The 26058-nt window shown below is 38.5% G+C and overlaps 1 protein-coding gene across 1 annotated transcript in view; it reads left to right on the forward strand.

Annotated features, from left to right (window-relative positions):
• REEP3 (receptor accessory protein 3) overlaps positions 1 to 26058 on the forward strand; it is a gene marked incomplete at both ends in the record, with an annotated part of 107036 nt that overhangs the window by 33827 nt on the left and 47151 nt on the right. Inside the window, one exon of the mRNA XM_080695064.1 lies at positions 12680 to 12752. Coding sequence (XP_080551190.1) covers positions 12680 to 12752 — 73 coding nt within the window. The remainder of the gene's footprint in view (positions 1 to 12679; positions 12753 to 26058) is intronic.

Genomic DNA, 26058 nt, shown 5'->3' on the forward strand with positions numbered 1-26058 from the left:
AGGCTGAGACAAGAGGATCATGGTTTGCAGACAGCCTCCCCTACTTAGTGAAGCCCTTTGCAACTCAGTGAGACCTTGTTTCAAAATAAAGAATAAAAAATAGGACTGGGGTTGTAGCTTGGAGGTAGAATGCCCCTGGGTTCCATTCCTGGTACTGCAAAAAATAAAAAGATAGGAGTGAGGATATAGCTCAAGTAAAATGCCCCTGGATTCAATCCCCAGTACCATAAGAAAAGAAAAGAAAAGGAACAATTTGAGCAATAAAGTATCAGATCATAGCCCAAATTTTAAAATAAATATCTGTGAGCCCTTACTAATGTAAATGAATGCTTATGTAAATAAATGAATTGGCAAATCTCCAATGTATTAGAATTTCATGCAGTTTATGTAGTATTATTCTCTCAAAGAACGAGAGCATAATTCCTCACGCCTTAAGTATAGGCTGACCAGAGTGATTTCCTTCCAAAATTTTTGGTATGGAAAGCTGGGAAAGGGTGCTAATAACTTTACCTGCCTTACACTACTCCAGCCAGGTAATAAAGGTTAGCATTACCAGTGACACATATGTACCCTCTCTAGGTGATGAAAATGCCATTTCATCTTTGTAGTATTCCTTCCAGAAACCCCTATATTCAGAGTATAACCAGGAGAAAAGCAAAAATCAGACAATCCTAATTGATAAACATTCCAAAAAATAATTATCACTTCTCAAAGTCTTCAAGGTTATAAAATAATAAGACTTGGAAAACATTCTGGGGAGACATGATAATTAAGTATAATGTCATAAGTGAATAGAATCCCAGATGGGATCCTAAAACAGAAATAAGACATTATATAAAAACCAAGCAAATCTGAGTAACATACAGACCTTAAATAATAGTAATGTATTATTATTGACTTATTAGTTCTGGCAAGTGTACCAATGCCAATGTAAAAAAGAAGTTTGTTTGTTTGTTTGTTTGTTTGTTTAGGTACTGGGAATGAAAACCCATAACCTCTTACTTCCCAGGCAAGCATCTACCATTGAGCTGCATCCCTAACCCTTCTTATTTTATTTTGAGACAGGATCTCATGAAGTTGGCCAGGCCAGCCTCCAACTTGGAATCTTTTAACTCCACCTCACAAGCAGCTGAAATTACAGGCATGTGCCACCATACCAAGCCACCAGTATAAAATTTTGTTTTTATGTGTGTGTGGTAATACAGATTGAACCCAGGGGCATTTTACCTCTGAACTAAGCTCCCAGCCCCATATTTATTTTTATTTTGAAACAGGGTCTCACTAAGCTGAAGAGGGCCTCACTAAGTTGCTAAGGCTGGCCACAAACCTCTGATCCTCCTCTCTTAGCCTCCCAATAACTGGGGGGTTACAGGCATGCACCAGCATACTGGGCTCCAGTGTAAAATTTTAGTAATAGGGGAAACTGGGCATGGGGTATAATGGAGATCTCTTTCTGTACAATCTGTATAATTTTTTAATAAATTTAAAACTAATTAAAATGTTATTTTAAAAAGCAAGTTACATTGTGTCATTTTAGCTCTAATTATCTCCTAAACAAGACAGTGTCTACATAAGCCACAATACTAATATCACCTAAAAATTCAAAATTGATAAATAATATCTACAACACTCAAGCTGCCCCATAATGCATTATGTACCTGCATTGATGTTGTTTTAAATACAGAATCCAATCAAAGAAAACTGCATCTGATGGCCAATTTTCTTTAATCTCCCTAACATAGAACAGCTCTCATGAAGAAGGATTTTGACATTTTTTTTAAATTGATAAATCTACTTTTTTTTGTTTAGTTCCTTTTTCTACATTTCCTTAAGGAGAAGGGGTGGAGTAGATAAGTCAAAATTGGTGAAGACTGTACCATTTCTCAAGAGTGACAGTGGAGTCACCTCAAAGTGCCTTTCACAAAACAATGAGTGATGTTCCCTAAGCAGCAGGGGGCTTGGTAGTGCCAACCAGCCAGCATGCAGGCTTTGTGCTCTAATTACTGATGTCAGAATTAAATTAGGCGGTGGTGTAGTTCATGTGGCACATTTGTTTCTTTTTCTATTCAGTTGTCCAAGACAGAAATGAAGTTTCCACCTCTGACTTTCATATACTAAGAAAGTACTTATCCATTCCTTCTTTCAGGTGACCATGTTTGAGGTGCTTTTACAATGTTTAAATTTTATGTTCTGGTTATTATTGTGGTAATAAAATTCCTGTTATTTTTCTGTTGGCTCTACAAGGCTGCCAAACCTTTCCAACTCCTTAAGTGAAAGACAGTAACACACAGGGTGCCTAGGAGAGAAGGGGGCGCTCTCAACCTGGAGAGAGAGATTGTTCTAGCTATAGGGAGTGGCATGAGAAAAAATTACTGAGTTGGAACTATTACAGGTATTAGGATGATTTCAGTAAATGAAATGAAGGAAGTGGTTTAAGAAATATGAAAATAGAGCTGGGTGTGGTGGATCATACTTGTACTTGGGAGTCTGAGGCAGGAGGACAGCAGAGTCAAAGGACAACTTCAACAACTTAGCAAGATCCTCGGCAACTTAGTGAGACCTCATTTCAAAAATAAAAATAAAGGAGCCGGGCGTGGTGGCACACGCTTATAATCCCAGCATTTGGAAGGTTGAGACAGGAGGATCACAGTTCATGGACAGCCTCAGCTACTACGTAGTGAGATCCTTTGCAACTCAGTGAGACCCTGTTTCCAAATAAAGAATAAAAAATAGGGCTGGGGGTGTGGCTCAGAGGTAGAATGCCCGTGGGTTCCATCCCCAGTGCTGCAATAAATAAGGGGCAAAGAGTATAGCTTGGAAGTAGGTTGCCCCTGAGTTCAATCCCCCGTGCCACACACAAAAAAAGAAGTCTCAGCTGGGCATGGTGGTGCATGCTTATAATTCCAGCATTTGGGAGGCTGAGACAGGAGGATCACGGTTCTCAGACAGCCTCAGCTACTTAGTGAGGCCCTTTGCAACTCAGTGAGACCCAGTTTCAACATAAAGAATAAAAAAAAATAGGGCTGGGAGGTAAAATGCCCCTGGGTTCCATGCCTAGTACCACAAAAAATAGAGAGGGAGAGAGAGAAGACGTCTCACTACTTGCTGAGTCTATCCTCCAACCTGTGATCCTCCTATCTCGGCCTCCCAAGTACTGGAATTACAGAAATGTGCCACCATGCCTGGCTTTGTGTAAATATTTTATTTGAGGAGTTGACAGAAATTTTAGACCTGCATTCAACTTAAGGAAGTTCATTTCTTAGTTGTAGGATACTGAATGAACCACAAAATAGGATAGTCCCTGTTTGTGACTCTCCTTACTCATCTTTTTTGTATATATTTGCATAGAGGAATATATTTTAGGAGATAATTTTTTCTTAAATATTTTCAAAATTAGCCTCTGTGTGATTTTTCTTCACCAAAGGCTGTTTTTTGAAACCTTAGATTACAACTGAACTTTCAAGTTATCTTGAAGTCTATGGGGCTTAATGGCAAGTTTGGGTTTTGTAAATCCTGTGCTTAAGGAGCTAAATAAATAAAGCAAACAGTTCCTTTGAGTTAAGTGTTACCCAGGAGGAGTCAGGAGCTGGTAAGATGATATGAGTAATTCGTAACCCTTCAAGTACAGCTACCTGGCTATTTTGATAGAAATTGGACAATGTGATGAATGTTGATTGAAGATATGAGCAGTCCTGTATGTAGGCTTGGTACACAATAAAAAAAAAAAATAGGTCTCAGCCAGATATGAGTCTATACACCTATCATCCCAGTACTTGGGAGGCGGAGATAGGAGGATGACAGATTGGAGACCAGTCTCGGAAATTTAGAAAGACCTGTTTCATAATAAAAAATAAAAAGGATTACAGAGTCTAGTTTGGAGGTAGAATACCCCGCACTCTAACCAATACCAAAAAACAGGGGGGGGGGGGTAGCCTTATATCTCTTTTTATGTACAATACTATTGTATTGGTGGGTCACTATTAAAATGACTTATATGCTGGGCATAGTGGCCCACATTTGAAATCCCAGTACTTGAGAGGCTGAGACAGGGGGATTGCAGGTACACGGCCAGCCTCAGCTACTTAGTGAGGCCCTGTTTCAAAATAAAGAATAAAAATATAGGGTTGGGGGTATAGCTCAAAAGTAATGCAAATAAATGAAGTAACCTATATAACTTCTGAATGTTGATTTCATTCAACTAATATTGGGGATCCACAATGAGCTAAACATCATATGAAGTACAAAGTTTTATTTGGTTTTTATTTTGGGTAAAGAACAAAGTCTTGAAATTAGAAGTTGTGTGTATAATGTTCTGGCTTTAACACTTTCTGGGAACATAGTTCCTAAGATCCTTACTCCCAGTGAGATTTACTTCTCTCACTTGTAGAAGTAGAAATAATTCGCCTAAGGAATACTTATTCGTAGTGACTATCAGAAAGTGAAGATGGCTGCTTGGCAAACAGCACTGCTGTCACTGGGGCACCCTTCCTGTCAGCTGTGTGCGCCACGCCATGGAACTCTACCACAAGATACTAAGTGACTTGGTGCTTAAGGGTTGGTTCTGTGGTCTGTTCTGTATTCAGCATTCCTTTGAAAGATTTTTCTTTGGTTGGGGTTTACCACATAGTAAACCCCTGTGGTGGGAGAGGGGGTGTGGCTAGGGAAGAGAGTAAAAAGATGAGGAAGTTGAAGTCTGATTTGCTGTGGTTTTCTTTTTTCCCCTGGTTTTATCTTTAGCTTTCCTTTTAGAGTAGAAATTAAAATCTCTGGAATAAAATTTGAAGTTTAGCTCCAACAATGTGAAAATTCCAAGCTTCATAGCTCTTGATGACTATTATTAAAAACATGTATAAAATCTTTCAAAGGAATGCTTATGGTCTTTTTCTCTCCTTGGCAGTTTTAAGCATATACGTTTGGCTCTAGAATCTGGGACTTCTAGTATATAATTTTCATATTTCTTATATGTAATTTTCATATTTTTCTTTGAGATCATATAGTTACTTAATCATTGTTTTGCAAAATGGGAATTCTCTGCTCTTTTTAGCAACAGATCTCCACAGTATTTTGGCAGTGGTCATACATGAACTTTGGCTACCTGATTGGATGCTTACACAATTGCAGAATGACTCATGTGGGAAATTCATCACAGGAGGCAAAGTCACAGCCACATTGTTTGTCTCTAGACCTCGCACCACTGGGAATCATCTGGTCTTAAGCAGGCACAAATTATTTTCCAAGGTTTAAGTTGTCTTTAGTTCACTGTGTAGCTGTTTTCTTTCATAGTGATCTCGTGTGTTCACTTTAGTATCTAAGTAATGAATAGAGTACCAGTCACAGTGGGGCACACCTGCAATCCCAACTAAATAGTTTGGGGAAAGTCAAGATAACCTAAAAGCACTTTCATATTACCTTAAAAAATCCAGTTAGACTGAAACCAGCTTGCTGTATGCCTAGCTGTTCGCTTAATCATAATCAGTTTTAATCTAAAATCAAAGTGAGCATAATACTGTCACACCTTAGTTTATTAAAGATGTGGAATTTAGAAATTCAGATTCTTGGATTCTCTGCCCAAAGTTTCTCAATCCCAGTTGATTCTTGGGCACAGACAGCTTTGAGAACTACTGAAATATTTATAGGGGTTGCTTTATCAAACATTTATAGAGGATGCCTTTCTTAAGGGTTTAGGATTCCTCAGAGGACTCTACAATCAATGGAATTAAACTGGCCAAGACAATTGCATTTGTGTCTTACTTTTGAGATTCCTGAGAAAGATTTCTCCGGGGGGAGGGGGGTCCTATTTGGAAAAAAGCCAGACAACTTCTGTCATAAAATAGTCTATTTGTATGATTTCTTGTGAAGATTAAATTTGTGGTTCTACTTTTAAAATTCACTATAGTCACCAGGCATGGTGGCTCATGCCTATAATCCCAGTACTTGGAAAGCTGAAATAGGAGAATTGCAGGTTTAAAGCTAGCCTCAGCAAGTTAATGAGACTTTGAACAACTTAATGAGACCCTGTTTCTAATAAAAAAAATAAAGTAGGGTTGGGCATGATGGTGCACACTTGTACTCTCAGCATTTGAGAGGCTGAGACAGGAGGATCCAGGTTCACGGCCAGCCTCAGCTACTTAGTGAGGCCTTTTGCAACTCAGTGAGATCCTGTTTCAAAATAAAGAATAAAAAATAGGGCTGAAGGTGCAACTCTGAGGTAAAATGCTCCTGGGTTCCATTCCCAGTACCCCAAATACATACATACACACACACATGAGGTGTAGCTTGGAGGTAAAACATACGCACACAAATCACTACACTTTGTATTAATACTATAGAACTAGTATGCAAACAGAATTGGAGTGAATTTTGATAAAGGACATAGAATTTTGCCCTTTTTCTGTTTCTTAATCTTGTGAAGCCATTTTTAAACTTGAATATCATAATGGGCTACCTTTTTATGTCACTGACTTCTGTGAGTACCCTTTACCTATCATGTTCCACTGTCCTAGAAACATATAGTTTCCCTTGGCTAAAACACAGGGAGGCTGGTATGCTGATAATACCAACTGGGAAGAAAGGACTGATCATATCATTAGCTAATTCCCATCATGTAAAATACCCCATACAATATCCTATTTCAACTTAACAGTGTGACCTCACTAAATGTGGAGCAGGGAAGAGATGCACACAGCACACTAGTATTTTCCTCATACAGACAGAGGATATATGTGTGTGTGTGTGTGTGTGTATTCATACCTTTAAAAAGCATAGTAAAATGTAATCAAATAAATAGAAACAAAATTATAAGGAAATGGTATTTTGAGTACTTACTATCTTTGTTTTAATATATCTTACATGTATAAATTTTTTTTTTTTTTTTTTTTTTTTTTTTTTTTAGTACAGGGGTTCCTGGAAGCCCTTCTACCTCCGGGCTATACTCCCAGACCTATTTTTACATTTTTATTTGGAAACAGGGTCTCCTAAGCCAGCACGCACGGCTGGCTTCGAACCTGCGCAATCCTCCTGTCTCTGCCTCCCAAGCGCGGGGATTACAAGCGTGCGCCACCACGCCCGGCCCATGTATAAATTATTTTATTGTAAGTATATAAAAAAACTTTCCATGCTTATGTTTGTGAAATATATTGTTTCAAAATGAGAGAAGACTTATACTTTGATTAACTATCTTACGATGTTGCTTAAATTAACTCCCTGTGTTAAGTTAATCAACAATAGCAACACTGATGGTATGTAAAGACATTCTCAAATGTGACTAAGTTGAGGAACAACTGGTAGTTCCTGAAGTAGGTATGTACACTGAATTATGTTTCTTGGTTGCTTGGCACCAGAGAGCCAAATTTCATGCTTAATTGCACTAGCTACTACATCATAAGCATTTATACTCTGTTATGTTCTTTCAAGTGATTTGAGAGATCATTTTACCAAGTGGATATGTTAAAATATAAGAAAAAAGAGCGCCGGCCGTGATGGCGCACGCTTGTAATCCCTGGGCTTAGGAGGCAGAGACAGGAGGATTGCGCAGGTTCCAAGCCAGCTGTGCTGGCTTAAGAGACCCTGTTTCTAAATAAAAATATAAAAATAAATAGGTCTGGGAGTGTAGCCTGGAGGTAGAAGGGTTTCCAGGAACCCCAGTACTACAAAAAAAAAGAGAGAGAGAGAGAGAGAGAGAGAGAGAGAGAGAGAGAGAGAGAGAGAGAGAGAGAGAGAGAGAGAGAGAGAGAGAATTGAGACTAGAAGAAAATAGCAATCAAAGAAAATAAAAATCTGGTATATACAAATATAAATATATCAATCCTATGGGCCACCATAGTTGATATAGTTGAAAAACAGATCCTGACAATTCATGAAAAAAAATAAAAGTCATGTAATTCTTATCCAACAAAAAGATTATCATTTCCTCCTTTTTTTTTTTTTAATTGAGGGTTTCACTAAATTGCTACAGTTCTTCTCTGGCTTTGATCTTCCTGTTTCAGCCTCCCAAGCACTAGGATTATAGGTGTGTGCCACCATGCTGAGCTGAGCATCATTTTCTAAGAAAGAAAAGAAAAAAGGGAGGAAGGAAAGAAAGATTTAAGCACTGCATACTAATATATGTAACAAATGAAATTTCATACATACGGATACTGGCTACTATAATAGACACTGCTCTTAACACTATTTTTCTAGTACTTATGGGTTCCATATACCAGTTTCTTAAAATACACTGTAAGAAAAATTGAGAATGTAACATGACTTTTCCCCCAAAGGAGATAGGTATAATAATTTAGGAATATAACCTGGTGATCAAGCTTGATCCAGAGTTAGAATCTGGACACCACCTCAGGGAATACAAATCAAGAATAAGGATGACAAAAGATGACAGGTCTACTTTCTCTCCTTTTTTGGTGAGAGGATGTGGTGCCATGTTGACTAAGTTTCTCAGACAGGCTCAGCAGGACAAATGGCAGAGAATGACTATAGGAATGGGGCAGAGGAGCTGTCATCACTTCTCCAAGCTGTCTTGGGTAAATTTCATTAATCTCAAGCATCTTTATTATAAACTGCATTACAGGTACAGTCTTTACTGTTTGATAAAAGCCTGGGATGTTGTATTTTGTGTTGTATTTTTAGAGTGTATGTGACACATATGTTTTAAGTGTGACTAATTCACTGTATGGAAACCTGGTATATATGTCTTTCACCATCCTAATTCCCCCCCCCCCCCCCCCGTGGTACTGGGGGTGGAACCCAGAGGCTTTCTACCTCCGGGATATACTCCCAAACCTATTTTTTTATATTTTATTTGGAAACAGGGTCTCACTAAGTTACTGAGAACCTCACTAAATAGCTGAGGCTGGCTTCAAACCTGTGCAATCCTCCTGTCTCAGCCTCCCAAGCACGGGGATTACAAGTGTGCGCCACCATACCCTGCTCACCATCCTAATTTTTGATCCTCTCGTTTATTTTGTTTATTTAATATTAACTCCTATTTTTGTTAATCTCTAGTCTCACTGAGTTGTTTTTTTGTCCTTTAGTAGAATACCATAATTAGCATGTTTTTAATTTTGAAGCATGATTCTGAAAGCAGTAAAATAAATTGCCAGCTAATTCCTGCATGAACATGGCCATATATAGATAGATATAGCTAGATAGATTAGTAAAATATAAGTTATTATCAGAATAAACTGTCTATTTATTTATTTACTTACTTCCTTACTTATTTTGATACTAGGGATTGAGCCCAGGGGAGTGAGGATCTACCTCCAGGCTACACCCCCAGCTCTTTTTATTTTGTATTTTTAAGCAAGAGGCTGACTTTGAACCTGCAGTCCTTCTGGCTCAGCCTTCCAAGTGCTGAGATTACAGACCTGTTATATTTTTTAATAAGTTATGATTTATATTATCTTACAGTAATAGATAAATAATTTATAATGTAAAAGTTGCCTCCTAAATACTGGGATTATAGGCTTGTGCCACCTGTCTCAGCTTCATACCAAGTTGTTCTTAAGATTTGACCTTGAACATGCTATCATTTTCTAAACAATTTTGGTAAATGATGAATTGTGCCAGGACATCTGTCTAGAAAATAGCCATTTTAAGTATATTTTTCATATATGAAAAAATGGTAATGAGGACCATTTCCCACTACTGTGGTTTTTTCTTTTTCTTTTTTTTTTTTTGTTGTTGTTTGTTTGTTTGTTTTTGTGGTGGGGGGGTCTGGGGTGGAACCCAGGGGCATTTGACCTCTGAGCTACACCCCCTGCCCTATTTTTTATTCTTTATTTTGAAACTGAGTCTCACTGAGTTGCAGAGGGCCTCACTAAGTAGCTGAGGCTGTCCGTGAACTGCGATCCTCCTGTCTCAGCCTCCCGAATGCTGAGATTACAAGCATGAGCCACCACGCCCAGTTATACTGTGTTTTCTTATGTGATTTTTCCTCACATCTTAAAAATAATGCAGTTTTCAACATAACAAATATTCATGCATTTCAAAAGGAGGCTTCACCTTATTGGGTGTGGAGAGTGTCTTGAGTATTTTGGCAAAGTTCTCCCTCTTTACATAGAAATAAGATGAAGAGAAAAATGAATAACTATTTCTTCCTGAAAAAAAAATACTCAAACTTATAGGTAAATTTTATTTGTAGCAAATATTCCCTTTATATATCCTGAGTATATTTTATAGGTAGTCTTTTAAAATACACTTTATTTTATTTTATACATGTGCTCATGCTTTGGCTTTATGCCCGACCTCCCACACTGCAAGCATCTACAGTAGACCCCACTGTTAAAGAAAATAAACCAAAAAGAAAAAACCATAGGAATTTACATGAATAGTAGTGGTCCTTAAAAATTGTCCCACTCACTAATTCTTAAGACATTTATTCTTTTCTATGTTCCACATGAAATACATTATTGTTTTCTATTCTTTAGAAAGGTGTAGGGGATATTCTGTTTATTTGTTTGACTTATTCTATTCACTATAGATATTAAAATATAAGGGCAAAAACTTACATGCATAGTGTCAACTAGCACCAAATTCTTACTATATTCAAGAAATTTATCTATTTTGGAAGACAGCTATATGTAGGGGATATTCTGTTTATTTGTTTGACTTATTCTATTCACTATAGATATTAAAATATAAGGGCAAAAACTTACATGCATAGTGTCAACTAGCACCAAATTCTTACTATATTCAAGAAATTTAACTATTTTGGAAGAGAGCTATATGCTAAAAAATACATCAAACAATTTTAAATAGAACATGCAAAATGCAAATGGCTAATCCTGTCAAATTTCTTTAAAATTCAAAATAAAAGTAATGTAGATTTTATGCAGGAGGATTGGATCTTGGAGAATATCCGTGATTTAATTAAGCAAAAACTATAAGAGGAAGAAAAGAAAGAGGAAGAAAGATAGGGAGAGGGGGAGGGAGGCATTCCAGGCAAGAAGCATTCACTCCAGGATTAAAGTAGAAACACAAGAGGCATAATGACTAAACTGTGTTGGAACAGATGGTTTATATAAGGCAGTGCTTTTCAGATTCTGTTCTGGCGAGCCCCCACATGGGCTGGTCGGTGAGCGGGGAGGCAGCCAGCTACTGAAGGCTTTTTAGGCAAGGCGCTGCCCCAGGTATGTGGAGGAGGCTCATCTAACAGTGGGCACAGAGCAGCAGTGTGTGGGGAAACTGTCCAGTAAGTCGGATGAGATGGCACAAGTCCATATGTATAGCTGGCTGTAAGATCAAAATTAAAGCAGGAAGGATGGATGCATGCACTCTCACCAAGAAGAACTAACAGCACTAGGTTACAGACAGGATGAATTTTCTACCAAGGGAAGAAGGAGACAAAACCCATCCAGTGATAGAAATGGAGAATCTCACGTTAAACTTGAATGTGGTGGTTCTAGACTGTATGGGGATGTAGAAGGCAATACCTTGATCATGTCCATGTTCTACAAAGTGAATTAAAATTATTAACTTGAGTATATAAAATACTACTCTGATGGATAATTGGGAAATGAGTTCTTGTTTATACCATGGATAGTTGTTTTAGAAATGTCTAAGATGAAAAGTTTCTGTGTTGTGTGTGGGAGGGGGAACAGAGTATGAAATTAAATGGAAAAGTTCTAAGCTCTGTGGCATAGCTGAAACTCCCACAGCCAGAGATTGGGTGTTGGTGCTTCTGGTGAAGTGGCATTCCTCGGGTAGTATTGTTGGGTAAGGCAGAGATTGTTGCTAATGAGGCTTCTGGTTGATAAAGTTATTCCTCCTCTGACCTGGTGACTTAAAGCCACAAACCAAAGAATAAGGAGGTCACCGGTAATTTACTGCTCTAACCCCCTCCAAAATTAAAAATTATAAATGAACTAAAAATAGTGATGTCAGAATTTACTGATGTCGGTATTTATATGAAGTATGAGACTTAGTTCATATAAATACAAACACTTGTTTTGGCAGTTTACAGATGAAGAGTACACCCTCTAGAATGAGTGATACAAATTTCATTTGTTGAAATCTTGCCCCCATATCTCACAACATGTCTGCTTTTGTCCTCGAGGTCTTTGGAGCTGGGCGTGGTGGCGAATGCTTGTAATCCCAGCATTTGGGAAACTGAGACAGGAGACAATAGAATACTTGCTTAGCATGCATAAGCCACTGGGTTTGAGCCCTCGCACCACACACAAAAAAAAAAAAAAAACACTAAAAAGCATCAAGCTGGGCGTGATGGCACACACTTGTAATCCCAGCATTTGGGAGGCCGAGACAGGATCGCGGGTTTACAGATAGTCTTAGCTACTTAGTGAGGCCCTCCGTAACCTAGTGTTTCAAAATAAAGAATAAAAAACAGGGTTGGAACTGGACGTGGTGGTGCACGCTTGTAATCCCTGCACTTGGGCGGATTGCGCAGGTTCGAAGCCAGCCTCAGCTACTTAGCGAAGCTGTCAGCAACTTAGTGAGACCCTGTTTCTAAATAAAATATAAAATAGGTCTGGGAGTATTTCCATCCCGTGGGTAGAAGGCCTCTGGGTTCCACCCCCAGTAGCACTAAAGAAAAAAAAAAATAGGGCTGGGGTTGTAGCTCAGAGAATACCCCTAGGTTCTATTCCCCAGTACCACATATACACAAAAAAATTAATAAAATAAAAGTATTGTTGTATTTAATTGTTTTTCTCTTTTTTACTTTTAGGCTGGTGTTTGGAATGCTTTATCCTGCATATTATTCATACAAAACTGTGAAAACAAAAAATGTGAAGGATTATGTGAGTATAGTTTTATGAGTGATTAATTCTCATTTAATGTTATTTATTGATGATACACAGCACTAGAAAAACTTGCTGTTCTTTTAGAAACAGCTGAAATGAGGTTTTGTGTTAAAATGTGATATAAATGTAAAGTAATGAAATTTAACCTTTTAAAAAACTGACTTTGAAGACAAGCTCCAAGTGGAGCCTCAAAAATAATTCACTGTCTGTTGGCATCTAAAGAAATGTATGGTTACCACAATGAGTAACTGGATAGCTCTTAATTTAGTCTGTGAATTCCGGTATTATAAGGGTTTGGGGGACTTTTTGTTTATTTGACTTTTGGGGAAGGAGTATGGCTTTTCTGGCCTTATAAGTTTAAAAGTACACTGTGTGTGGATATCTCTCTTTGTGTCAAGTCTTTTTCTTCTATAATAGGCCTTTTACCACTCTTTTTTTTTTTTTTTCCCCTGCAGATCTGGGGATGGGACCCAGCCAGGGGCATTCTATCTCCGAGCTACATCCCCTGCCCTATTTTTTATTCTTTATTTTGAAACAGATGCTCACTAAGTAGCTGAGGCTGGCCGCGAACCCAGATCCTCCTATCTTGGCCTCCCATGTACTAGGAATATAAGCGTGTACCACCATGCCTGGCTTCTCCATCACTATTAAGAATTGCAATCTTAGCTGGATGTGGTTGCACACTCTTGTAATCCAAGTACTTGGGAGGCTGAGAAAAGAGGAGCCAGGTTCTTCACAACTCAGTGTGACCCTGTTTCAAAATAAAAAGAATAAAAAATAGGGCTGGGGATGTAGCTACGAGGTAGAATGCACCTGGGTTCCATCCCCAGTACCGAAAGAAAAAAAAAAGCATCTTGTATCAGGCCAGGTGGCGCACGTTTGTAATCCTGCACTTGGTATGCTAAGACAGGAGGCTTGCACAGGTTTGAAGCCAGCCTCAGCTTAGTGAGGCTCTCAGCAAGGCTCTCACCTCACCCAGCTCACAATGTTTCTTCTTTCAGTTTACTTTTCCCTATCTTTTCCCTTCTTTGTTTTGTTTTTGCTAACACTCATTGTTTTATCATTTCTATAAGTGCTCCTCTTTGCAAGTTTTATCCATACTGTTTATAGAAAATGGTCTTCCTCACATATGAGTCACACATGGTTTGCTATGTTCACTGGACTGCATTTTCAGAGAATAGCCAACGTTTATACATTGGTAGTTAATCAAAAGAAGTGAGCAAAGCCAGGTGTGGTGGTGCACAATTGTAATACCTGTAATTGGGAGGCTAAGACAGGAGAATTATGCAGGTTCGAAGCCAGCCTCAGCTACTTAGTGAGGTTCTCACCAATTTAGTGAGACCCTGTTTCCAAATGAAATATAAAATAGGTCTGGGAGTGTAGCCCAGAGGTAGAAAGCCCCTTGGGTCCATCCCCCAAACCACAAAAAAAAAAAAAAAGTGAGCAGTCAGTGCTGAGATAACTCTCATCAATAAACATAGCTTATAGCTTGTGCACACTCATGTTCTGACATGATATAAAAGTAATTATTTCAAAGTTAACAATTCAATGTCATTTAGTACATTCACAATACTATGTCAACACTTTGTCTTTCCATTCTCCCATCATTTCAGAATAAAACCCCAGGCCTATTAGCCAATTAGTCCTCATCCACCCTCCCTCCCCAGCCACTGGCAACAACCAGTCTGCTTTCTATATGGATCTCCCTATTCTGGGTATTACATATAAATGGAATCATAGAATATGTGATCTTTTATGTGTGGCTTCTTTTACTTAGCATAATGTTTTTGAGGCTCAACCATGTTATGGCATGCATCAGTATCGCATTCCTCTTTATGACTGAACAGTATTCCATTGTATTAATAAACAAACACATTTTGTTTATTCATCTTTTGACAGACATTTGAATTGTTCTCATTTGGCTATTTTGAATAGCGCTGCTACAACCATTCAAGTATAAAAATTTGTTTGAATACCTGGTTTTAACTCTTTTGAGTATATAGCCATGGTTCTTTGCAAAGGCTCTTGGGTGGTAATTTTGTCATCCGACTCATCAAATAATTGGAGATCTGATCATGCTTCTTTATTCTATATTTTTAGGGTTTTATGGGATGAGTGACAGACCTTTATAAGTAGCCTATTCTGTTGAATTGTTATTGACATTTTCCCCTTGTAAGTAAAGCTAACTTATATAATGAGATATTTATATACAAATAAATTGAAATGGCTGAATAAATTTAGCAGAGGTCAAGAAGTTACTTAGTTGAGCTCTGACATTTATATCCTTTTAGGATATACTCTTAAGAGATGGAACCACAGCCAAGCATGGTCGCACACTCTTGTAATCTCAGGACTTGGCACAGGAGGATCACAGGCTTGAGACCCACCTCAGCAACTTAGCATAGCCCTCCACAACTTAGAGAGAGCCTGTTTCAAAACAAACAAAATAACTTGGCATGGTGGCATACGCTTGTAAGCCCCATGCTTGGGAGGCTGAGATAGGAGGGGCTTGCACAGGTTCGAAGCCAGCTTCAGCTACTTAGTGAGGCGCTCAGCAACTTAGTGAAACCCTGTTTCCAAATAAAATATAAAATGGGTCTGGGAGTGTATCCTAAGGTAGAAAGCCCCTGGGTTCTATCCCAGTACCACCAAAACAAAAAAGCAAAAAAAACAAAATAGGGCTGGCAGTGTAGCTTGGTAATAGAATGTTCCTGGGTACCATCCCCAGTATCTCACACACACACACACACACACACACACACACACACACACACAGATGGAACCACATTATGTCCTAATAACTTTAAATAATTTTATAAATGAGCTGAAGGGACATATATATAGGTGTAATAAATATTTCAAGTATTGTTTCATAGCACTGGGATACATTAGTTTTTAGAACTAGCATTTAACTTTCATTAACAGTGCTTCTTCAGCTGCCTGTTGGAAAGAAACAATTTTGTTTTGTTTTTCCAAGAAGTCATTGACCAATATTTTTGTAAAATAAAATGAAAAATTAGTCACTAGAAAAAAAGTAATGAAAAAAATACAACCATGTGAAATACAGCCCAAAAATGTTTTTGTTACTCATTTCAGTCGATATGAAATTGCTGTCAATTTTAGGAACACAGTAATACTTAACAACTTTGCACAATTCCCTAGACAACACTTTGTCCTACTGAGTACTATTTTAATTTAATTGAAATTCTCTTTTGTATGCTAAAAACAAGTTTCCCATTATTCCCAAACACCATGAAAATATGAACTATAGAGTATTCTGTTCACTGCTTAATAAATGTGAAAACCCTCCCAATTGGGAATGTTTATGATACTGATAATAGAAGAGATCTATTTCTGAATCTAATTAACTGTAAAGTTAAAGTACAGGGTGATTCAGCTCTCCAACACTGGGCCCACCTCACCTTTTAAGCATTCCAGAGACCCAGAATATGCAATAATTGATGTACTTCACTGGGTGCATCCTTGTGTATAAATCTGTGGTTCAAGTCTATTTCCTCTTCCAAATTTACTGGATTTTTGGGGGGAGAAATATTAAAGTACAAGTTGAAAATGAGAGTTTTTCAAGTTTACATAAGAACCTCTCATAATTTGAGGATATTATCAGCAGGCACAGAAATACCATCCCCGAAGTAAAAATAAAAGAGTAAAGGGATGGCAATAAAAACTGTAAAGGTATTAAATAAATTGTAATAAAAAAGTAGGCCTGTATGTGTAAATAAAGCTAAACAAAACAGATAAAAATGGCCTTAGAACCATTATAAAAAGATCAGCCCATGTGGCACTGGTCATCAACTTTATATTGTTAATGTGAATTTTTAAAGACTTGAAAGCACAAATTTCTGTGTTTTATTCTCTTAATAAAACATTCAGATTTTTATTACTAGATTGTTTCATAAATTTAAGATTAATAAGCATTGTCTACCTCTGAAATTTTAATTCTACTTTGTAAATTAAAGATAATTAAACCTATGGAAGAGAATCTATTAGTATTCTCATTCAAACTGATGAAAACTAAAACCTGTTCTGTCTTAATATCGTAATATATATATACGTATATGTGTATGCTTAGAAGTATATACGTGGCAAGTTGCTTTGTACGGTTGTTTTTATGTTGATCAGTGCCCTTTTCTGTGGTCCTGAGATTTGAACTAGAGCCTTGTTTATAGATAGGCAAGCCAGATTCCCAGCCCTTGCAGAGCTGCTTTTAGAAAATAAAAAATTACTAACAAAATAGGGACTATCTGTGTGTGATTTTGCCATAATACTGTGGCTCAAACATTTTGTTTTTATAACCATTTCTTTGGGAAGACCAAAGCAATGAGTAATTAGAAGAAACTAAAGAATTAGAAATGCAAGTGGCTAGAGCTGGTCTGATAATTACACAGTAATCAACTTTGTTTCACAAATACAATGAGTATTAAAAAAGGAGAGGACATGGGCCTTTGACAAGGAAATAGAATACACCTCTCAGGACCCCCCAGTAACTAAGTTACTTAACATCAAGGCTACTAGAGAGACTAAGTTGAGCTGTCATCTTGGAATAATAATGTCTTACATATATGTAATTTTCTACCAAATTCAAATACTTTTGCATATTATTTTTTCCAACTGCTGCTCTAACAAATCACCATGTTCTTGCAGACTTAAAAATGACATAAGTTTATTTTAATATAGTCTTAGAGGTCAGAAATCTAGACTGGGTCCAAAGAGCTGTGTTTCTTCTGGAGGCTCTACGAGAAAGTCTGTCTTCTTGCCTTTTCCAGCTTCTGCAGGCTGCTGTCATTCCTTGGCTTATGGCTCTCTTCTTCAAATCCAGCAACTTGGGGCTGAGACAAAAATGCTGCCAGCTCTCTGGTTCTTTCCCTTCTGACTTGCTCTTCCTCTTAAAAGGACCAGTGTGATCACATTGGCCCACTTGATTAACCCAAGATAATCTTCCCATTTCAGGGTTGCCTGATTACAGCTTGAATTCCATCTGCCACTTTATTTTTCCTTTACCATGTAACCTAACATATTCAGTTTCCAGAGATTAGGACACAGGCATTTTCAGTAGAGAAAGGCATTGTCCAGCCTTTCTCAAGAATATCAAACTTAGCCTTACTGCAACCCTATCAAATATGCAAGGAAAATTCTTTTGAACCACGAATGAATGGGTAAGTAAATAAAAGGGAGGAAAAGTCAACTTTTAAGTATATCTCCAATATTAAATTGTGTTTACAAGAGAAAGTGCATCTTATAAGTGGATTAATCTAGTTTCTTGGCTTTGATTCTGCTGGGCTAGGGAGTATAGTCCAATCTGAACACTTATCCCAAAGCCCAGTTTCTTTGTGGTATTTGGTTATGACCAAAATTCTGCTGATATCTACTTCAAAACTCTTCTAAAAACAAACATTTCGGCTAATTTACTTCTTCCCACCCTAACTACTACCATTCCCCTTAAGCCTGCAAATGGTAGATTGCACCTGATAAAACAGATGCTGTGTTCAAATCAAAACAAATGGAAAGTGTTGTGTATTTTGGCAACTTTCCTTTCTTCCTTTGCCTATTTTTAAAACAGAGCTTTCCTAGGATATAATTTCCTGTATAGTGGGGCTGATATGGCCTACTTAAAGACTTTCAGTCTTGCAGTAATTGAAATGTAAACTTACTGAAGAATTAGTATGGTCTTGCAAATTTTTCAGGCTTGGACCATCTTATGACTTGAAAATAGAGTGTTTACTTCCAAGTTGTGTATAATTGCTGTAGCTTTTCTAGGAAACTACTGTTCTTATTCTAAGAATGTTAGAGAATGCAGCAATGAAAAGATTGGCTAATAGCAGTTAAAAATTAAAATCAGACATTTGGTCCTGAGGCTTACTGTGAGCAAGAACAAAGAACAGGAAAAACTCTGGGAGATTACTCTTTAAGAGGCCCAGAAATGGCCTTCTAAAACTCTATTGACTCGGTTTTTTAAAGTGACCTAATTTTTTTTAAAGGCCATAAACTTTATTTAGTTTTCAGGGAAATACAAAATGCACATAAACATCAGCAAAATATAAAATATAAAACCAAACAAATCTTATAATCTAGAAGCATACTAAGAGCATTTCTATAGACCAGAGAGTCTATCAAAGTGATAAAGGACACCTGTGAATTGGCAGGCGCGCACGCGTGTGTGTGTGTGTGTGTGTGTGTGTGTGTGTGTGTGTGTGTTTTATTAGGGATTGAACCCAGGAATGCCCTACCTCTGAGCTATACCTTCTTCCTATATCATTATTACATATATTTATTTATATTTATATTTGTGTGTGTGTGTGTGTGTGTGTGTGTGTGTGTGTGTGTGTGTGTTTTACTAGGGATTGAACCCAGGAATGCCCTACCTCTGAGCTATACCTTCTTCCTATATCATTATTACATATATTTATTTATATTTATATTTGTGTGTGTGTGTGTGTGTGTGTGTGTGTGTGTGTGTGTGTGTGGTACTGGGGTTCCTGGAAACCCTTCTACCTCCGGGCTACACTCCCAGACCTATTTTTTTATATTTTTATTTGGAAACAGGGTCTCTTAAACCAGCAAGGCTGGCTTCCTGTCTCCTCCTCCCAAGCGTGGGGATTACAAACTTGCGCCACCACACCCGGCTATTATTTTCTATTTTGAAACAGGATCTCACTAAGTTACTGAGGCCTTGCTAAGTTGTTGGGGCTATCCTTGAACCTGTGGTCCTCCTGTCTCAGCCTCCCAAGCCCTGGGATTACAGGCATGTGCTACCACGCCCAGCTTCTGATCTACTTTTAATTTAGTTTTTATTTTTATCAAAGCTATGCTTGCTTTTAACCTAAAAAGTCAGTTTTCCAAGGCTTTTTATGAAAAGCAGTAGTTCTCCACCCTCCTATGCTTACTTTCGACTCTCCAGAGGTACTGTTTTCAACTTTTTTTTTTTTTTTTGGTGGGTCTAGAGATGGAACCCAGGGGCATTTGGCTTCTGAGTACACCCCCTGCCCTATTTTTTATTCTTTATTTTGAAATAGGCTCTCACTAAGTTGCGGAGGGCCTCACTAAGTAGTTGAGGCTGTCCACAAACTTTGATCCTCCGGTCTCAGCCTCCCAAATGCTGGGATACCAAGCGTGCACCACCACGCCTGGCCTATTTTCAACTCTTTTTACCTGAATCTAGTATTTATTTCCATATTCTAAAAATCATTCTTACCTTGCTGTTTCTTATTTTTTCAGATGGATATCATGACTTGACTTCCTTCTATGAAAGATGATCTCATAGTTACTTAGGGCCACTATACACAAGCATATATCTCTGTTCCAACAGCCTCCCAGTGTCATTACAGTGAAATTTGGATTGGGTCAGTATTTAATATATATGTTACTCAGACCAAGAAAAAAGCAAGATAATAGACATATAAAAGCTGGGCATGAGCCAGGCGTGGTGGCGCACGCTTGTAATCCCCACGCTTGGGAGGCAGAAACAGGAGGATAGTGCAGGTTCAAAGCCAGCCTCGCTGGCTTAAGAGACCCTGTTTCCAAATAAAATATAAAATAGTTATGGGAGTGTAGCCCAGAGGTAAAAGGGTTCCATCCCCAGTACCACCAAAAGAAAAAAAAAAAAAAAAAAAGCCATTCACGGTGGCCTGTAATCTTAGCTATTTGAGACACTCAGGCAGGAGGATCACAGGTTCAAGGACAGCCTGTGCAATTTAGGGAGACCCTGTCCTAAATTAAAATTAAATTAAGTTAAATGTAAATTTAATGTAGCTCAATGGTAGATCTCTTTCTTAGCATGCATGAAGAAAGGGAATCCCCAGGACTGAAAAAAATAAAGTAAAAAGTCTAGATAAAGAGCACAGTATCTAGAACCAAGCTGCCTGGGTTCTCACTTTAGCCCTACTTTTTTTTTTTTTTTTTTTTTTTTTGTTGTTGTTGTTGTTGTTGTTGTACTGGGGGTGGAACCCAGAGGCTTTCTACCTCCGGGCTATACTCCCAGACCTATTTTATATTTTATTTGGAAACAGGGTCTCACTGAGTTGCTGAGAGCCTAAGTATCTGAGGCTGGCTTCGAACCTGTGCGATCCTCCTGTCTCAGCCTCCCAAGCGCGGGGATTACAAGCGTGCGCCACCACGCCCGGCCTGGCCCTACCTTTTACTAGCTGAATCTTTTTTCTTTTTCTGGTGGTTTTGGAAATTGAATCTAGGCCCTGGTCCTTCCTGGGGAAGTGTTCTACCACAAAGCTACATCCCTAGACTACATCTCCAGGTCCTAATTTTACTTATAAGCAAGTTATTTGGCCTTTCTCTGCCGCTATTTTCTTATCTATAAAATGAAAAACAGTAGTGCTTACTTCATCAGGAGGCTGTGAGGATAATAGGAGTTTATGAGTAGATCCCTTACATCAGCACCTGACCTAAGACAGTGCCTGATACATAACCATTTTCACTATGTCAGCACTTCAGCAGCCGATCTCTACAGTATCCTGCCTTCACTATCCTTTCCCTGATATTATTGCCTTATTGTAGTTTGGCGAAGGCGGGAGGTTGTTTCTTTTTTCCAGTGCTAAGGATCAACCCAGAGCCTTGTACATGCTACACCCCCAGCTCATAAATCAAGATTTAACATTAAAATCACAATTTTAACATACTTAATACAGTTCATTATCCTTTAATGAATTAAAACTGCTTAAATTATGTGATGATTATTCTTTGAAAACTTGATTTTGCTGTATCAGGTTTACATGTGTTTGTAAACAAAACTGCTGAAGTACTCCATTAGCGATTATAATCATCAAGTGACTTCTTTTCCTTATGTTTTCTAAAACTATTTCTTCATATTCATCTTGGGATCACTAGAGGGGATCCCATTTTAAGAGCAAGTGTTAGATGTGAATTAGATTATGTAATTGGGGGGTTGCAAATAATGCCTAATATAGTTTCTCCTAAAATTCTAGGATGGGAATTAATGTGACCCCGGACCTATAAGAAGTAAAATAGTTCCCACAATTTCTAGACAAAGAGGCAGCTAGCCAGCTGAAGCTCCCAGTCCTTTTCTAGCTTCCAATGGAAATGCTTTGGGAAACACAAACTTAGAAAAAAATGCGTCATAGATACACTAAACCTAAGAGGCTAAGTCAGGCTTTTCCTAATATCTGGGAACAATTTTACTGCCAGTGGAAATGAATTTTTTAAACAGAGAAAGAAACAGTTGTTTCCATTAAAGGAAATGTTGCTAAGAAGTAAATTGGAGAGAGGCCTAGCCACCCCCGCCCTAATCCCTAGCTATGGAATAGCTTAAAATCATAAAAGCTACAATAACCAAAAGACAGCTGCCTCCACCCTCACTGCAGGGAGAAATGCATTCAGAGTCAGCCAATGTCTGCCTTCTCTTTTATCTATTCAGAAACCATAACCTCACCACTTTATTTTTGGGTTTCATGTGTGTGTGGGAGGGGGTACTGGGCGTGAAACCCAGGGGCTTTCTACATCCAGGCTACACCCCAGCCCTATTTTATAATTTATTTGGAAACAGGATCTAAGTTGCTGAGAACCTCACTAAGCAGCTGAGGTTGGCCTCAAACCTGTGCAACCCTCCTGTCTCAGTCTCCCCAGTGCTGGGATTACAAGCGTGCGCCACCACGCCCAGCTCACCTCGCCACTTTAAAGAAAACCCCAAAAAGTTTCAAACAGGGGAAATAATGGACTATGGGAGATTTCAAAAATATAGCAGTAGACTAAAAAGTCAAAATGAGCTGGTTGTTGTGATGTGTACCTGTAACCCCAGCATTTGTGAAGCTGAGAAGGAGGATAGCAGGTTTGAGGCCAGCCTCCGCAATTTAGTAAGACCCTGTCTCAAAATATAAAATAAAAGGGCTAGAAGATGGGTGTGGTGGTACACATTTGTCATCTCAGTACTTTGGAGCTGAGACAGGAGGATCACGAGTTCGAAGCCAGCTTCAGCAACTTATTGAAATGCTGTTTCAAAATAAAAAGTAAAATAGGGCTGGAAGTATAGCTTAGAGTAGAATGGGGTTCAATCACACACACACACACACACACACACACACAGAAGGGGGGCTGTAAGTGCAGCTCAGAGGTAAAATGCCCCAGGGTTTTATCCCTAGAAATAAATAAATATGATAGTAATCCATGTCACAGTTTATATTTTTAATGTAAGAGCTTAGAAAAATGAACAACTCAAAAAGCAAGAAAAATATCAAAATTACAAGACTAAAGCAAGTAGGATACCAGGATCTGCCTTTGGAATGCTCAGACATGCACAGCATCTTTCCATTATGTAATTTTAGAAGCACAGTACTACCGGCCACAGCTGCAACAATCAGGTTGTCACCAGATCACCATCATGCTGACAGGTCTTTCTGAAGATCCCAACTCTGAGAAGTAAAGTTTTCCCCAAACCTCATTAAGTTGAAAAGCACCTTGAAAAGATCCTTCAGAAATGTAAAAGAAATATAAGATGTTCTTTGGGATAACTATAAAAATGTAAAATATACTGAAATATATCTTAATTCAAACTTTATCTATTGGCTATTGAAATAACTTTTTACTTAAAAATCAACAGTTTTTTTTATTTAAAAACTCAGATCTAAGCTTTGCAGGTAAAATGGGAAAAAATTCAAAAGTTCTTGAAAAGTCACAGAAATAGATTGAGCTGTATAATTTGTATTTTACAACATTTTAGGAACTTCTAAAGATTCCCAACAGATCTATTTCAAATGAAGATCTAACACTTCAGTTTGATTATGTTAGGTCCTTGTTAACAAGATTGTCAAAATAAATTACTGAAGCCAATTGAAGAAGATTTGCCATTGAAATCAAAGTTTTTACCTTTTCTCTATAAGAGGCAAATTTACTCATATGGAACAGACTCTTAATGCACTCTCTCCTTGAGAGAAACAGGAACCTCTATCACACTGACCAAGTCCAGGTAGCTATGGGCTCTTGCATTAATTGTGACATTCTTCCTGCACTTTTGAGAGGTAGGCTAAAAGACACAGCTCCTTCTACTTTTTTGAGCTTTTTGGTATTTTTGAAAAATGATAATGTGAGCCAGGCATGGTGGTGCATGCCTATAATCCCAGTACTTGGGAGGCTGAGACAGAAGGATCACAGGTTCAAAGCTAGCCTCAGCAACTTAGTGAGGCTGTCAGCAGCACAGCAAGATCCTCTGTTTCAAAATAAAATAGAGGTGGGGTGTAGCTCAGACATAGAATGACCCTGGGTTCAATCCCTAGCACCACCAAAAAAAAAAAAAAGATGATGTAAACCAATGCAGGCTACCACATCCCTATAATCCCAGTACTTGAGAGGTTGAAAAAGGAGGATCACAGGTTTGAGGCCAGCCTCAGCAACTTGGTGAGAGTCTTAGCAATTTAGCCATTAAACTCTATTTCTAGCCGGGCATGGTGGCGCAAGCTTGTAATCCCTGCGCTTGGGAGGCGGAGACAGGAGGATCGCACAGGTACAAAGCCAGCCTTGCTGGCTTAAGAGACCCTGCTTCCAAATAAAAACGTATAAAATAGGTCTGGGAGTGTAGCCCGGAGGTAGAAGGGTTGGAACCCCAGTACCACAAAACAAACAAACAAACAAAAAAACTCTTATTTCTATTTGGAAATAGGGCTGGGGGCATAGCTCAGAGGTAGATAGCCTCTGGGTTCAACCCACAGTACCAAAAATAAAAAATAAAAAATGATAATGTCCATAAACAGTGTTATGAAAATAAAGTTACATTTTGAATGTTTATCCTGAACAATTTATCTCACAAAACTAAGCACATAGCATGCTTGTAATCCCAGTAATTGAGGCTGAGACAGAAAGATTGCAGGTTCGAAGCCAGCCTCAGCAGCTTAGTGAGGCTCTCAGCAACTTAGTTTCCCTGTTTCCAAATAAAATATAAAATAGATCTGGAGGTGTAGCTCAGAGGTAGAAAGCCCTAGGGTTTCATCCCCAGTACAACAACAAAGTATGTATGTATGTATGTATGCATGCATGCATGTATGTATGTATGTATGATCTTTTTTACAAACCTAAATCTCTTCCTACATTACATTCTGGTAGTGAGGATTACCTCCTTGCCCTTGCTGAGCAGGAGCAGTGCTCTCAAGCTTCCATGAGTGTATGCGTCCCCAGGATCTCATTAAAATGCAGGTTCTGGTTTGGTGGGTCTGGCCTAGGCTGGGGAGTTTGCAATCCTAGCAGGTTCATAAGTCATGCCTATTCTGTTGGTCTATAGAACACAGTTCAAATAGCACACATTCTATGCATGCCCTAAATTCTGATCGTGCATCCAAAACACAAAACTTGCCTTTCAAATGGCTGGACTTGGTGGCACACACCTGTCATCCCAGTACTTGGGAGGCTGAGACAGGATCACAAACCTAAAGCCAGCGTAGTAATTTGGTGAGACCCTGTTTCAAAATTTAAAAAGGGCTAGGGATGTACCTTGGAGATAGCATTACCCCTTCACTCAATCCCCAGTACCAATAAATAAATAAATAAATAAATAAGTAAGTAAGTAAGTAAATGATGGAGACAAAGCTCTGTGGTAGAATAAGCCTAGGTTCAATCCCCAGTGCTACAAATACCTGGCTGCCTTCTCTTACCGTGTAATGAAGGGGCCTGGGAATCTGTATAATTGTTTGTAATACTTGAGTGATTCTTACCCACAGCCGCATTAAAAGTCATTTAGTAAGTAGTGTCTTAAGTGTTGGGCACTCGGGTACTCCTTCCTCACAGCCCTTTACCACACTGTGATTGTGTGTGTGTATGTGTGTGTGCGCGTGTGTGTGTTACTGGGGATGGAGCCCAGGGGCTTTTCTACCTCTGGGCAACACTCCCAGACTTATTTTATACTTTATTTGGAGACAGGGTCTCACTAAGTTGCTGAGAGCCTCACTAAGTAGCTGAGGCTGGCTTCGAACCTGTACAATCCTCCTGTCTAGGCTTCCCAAGTGCTGAGATTACAAGTGTGTGCCACCACGCCCAGCATCACGCTGTGCCTTAAAAATAATAATAATAATACAGGCGTGGTGGCACACGTTTGTAATCCCAGTACTTGGGAAGCTGAGACAGGAGGATCACAGGTTCAGGTCTTGGCCAACCTCAGCTATTTAGTGAGGCCCTCTGCAACTTAGTAAGACCCTGTTTCAAAGAAAAGAATAAAAAAATCAGGCTGGGGGTGTAGCTCAGAGGTAGAATGTCCCCAGGGTTCAATCCCCAGCACCACAAAAAAAAGACTAATAATGTGTGCAAATTAGCACTCAATAATGAAAAGTTTATTTTA

Source organism: Muscardinus avellanarius (assembly GCF_963383645.1).
Source record: "Muscardinus avellanarius genome assembly, chromosome: 4".
Taxonomy (NCBI): domain Eukaryota; kingdom Metazoa; phylum Chordata; class Mammalia; order Rodentia; family Gliridae; genus Muscardinus; species Muscardinus avellanarius.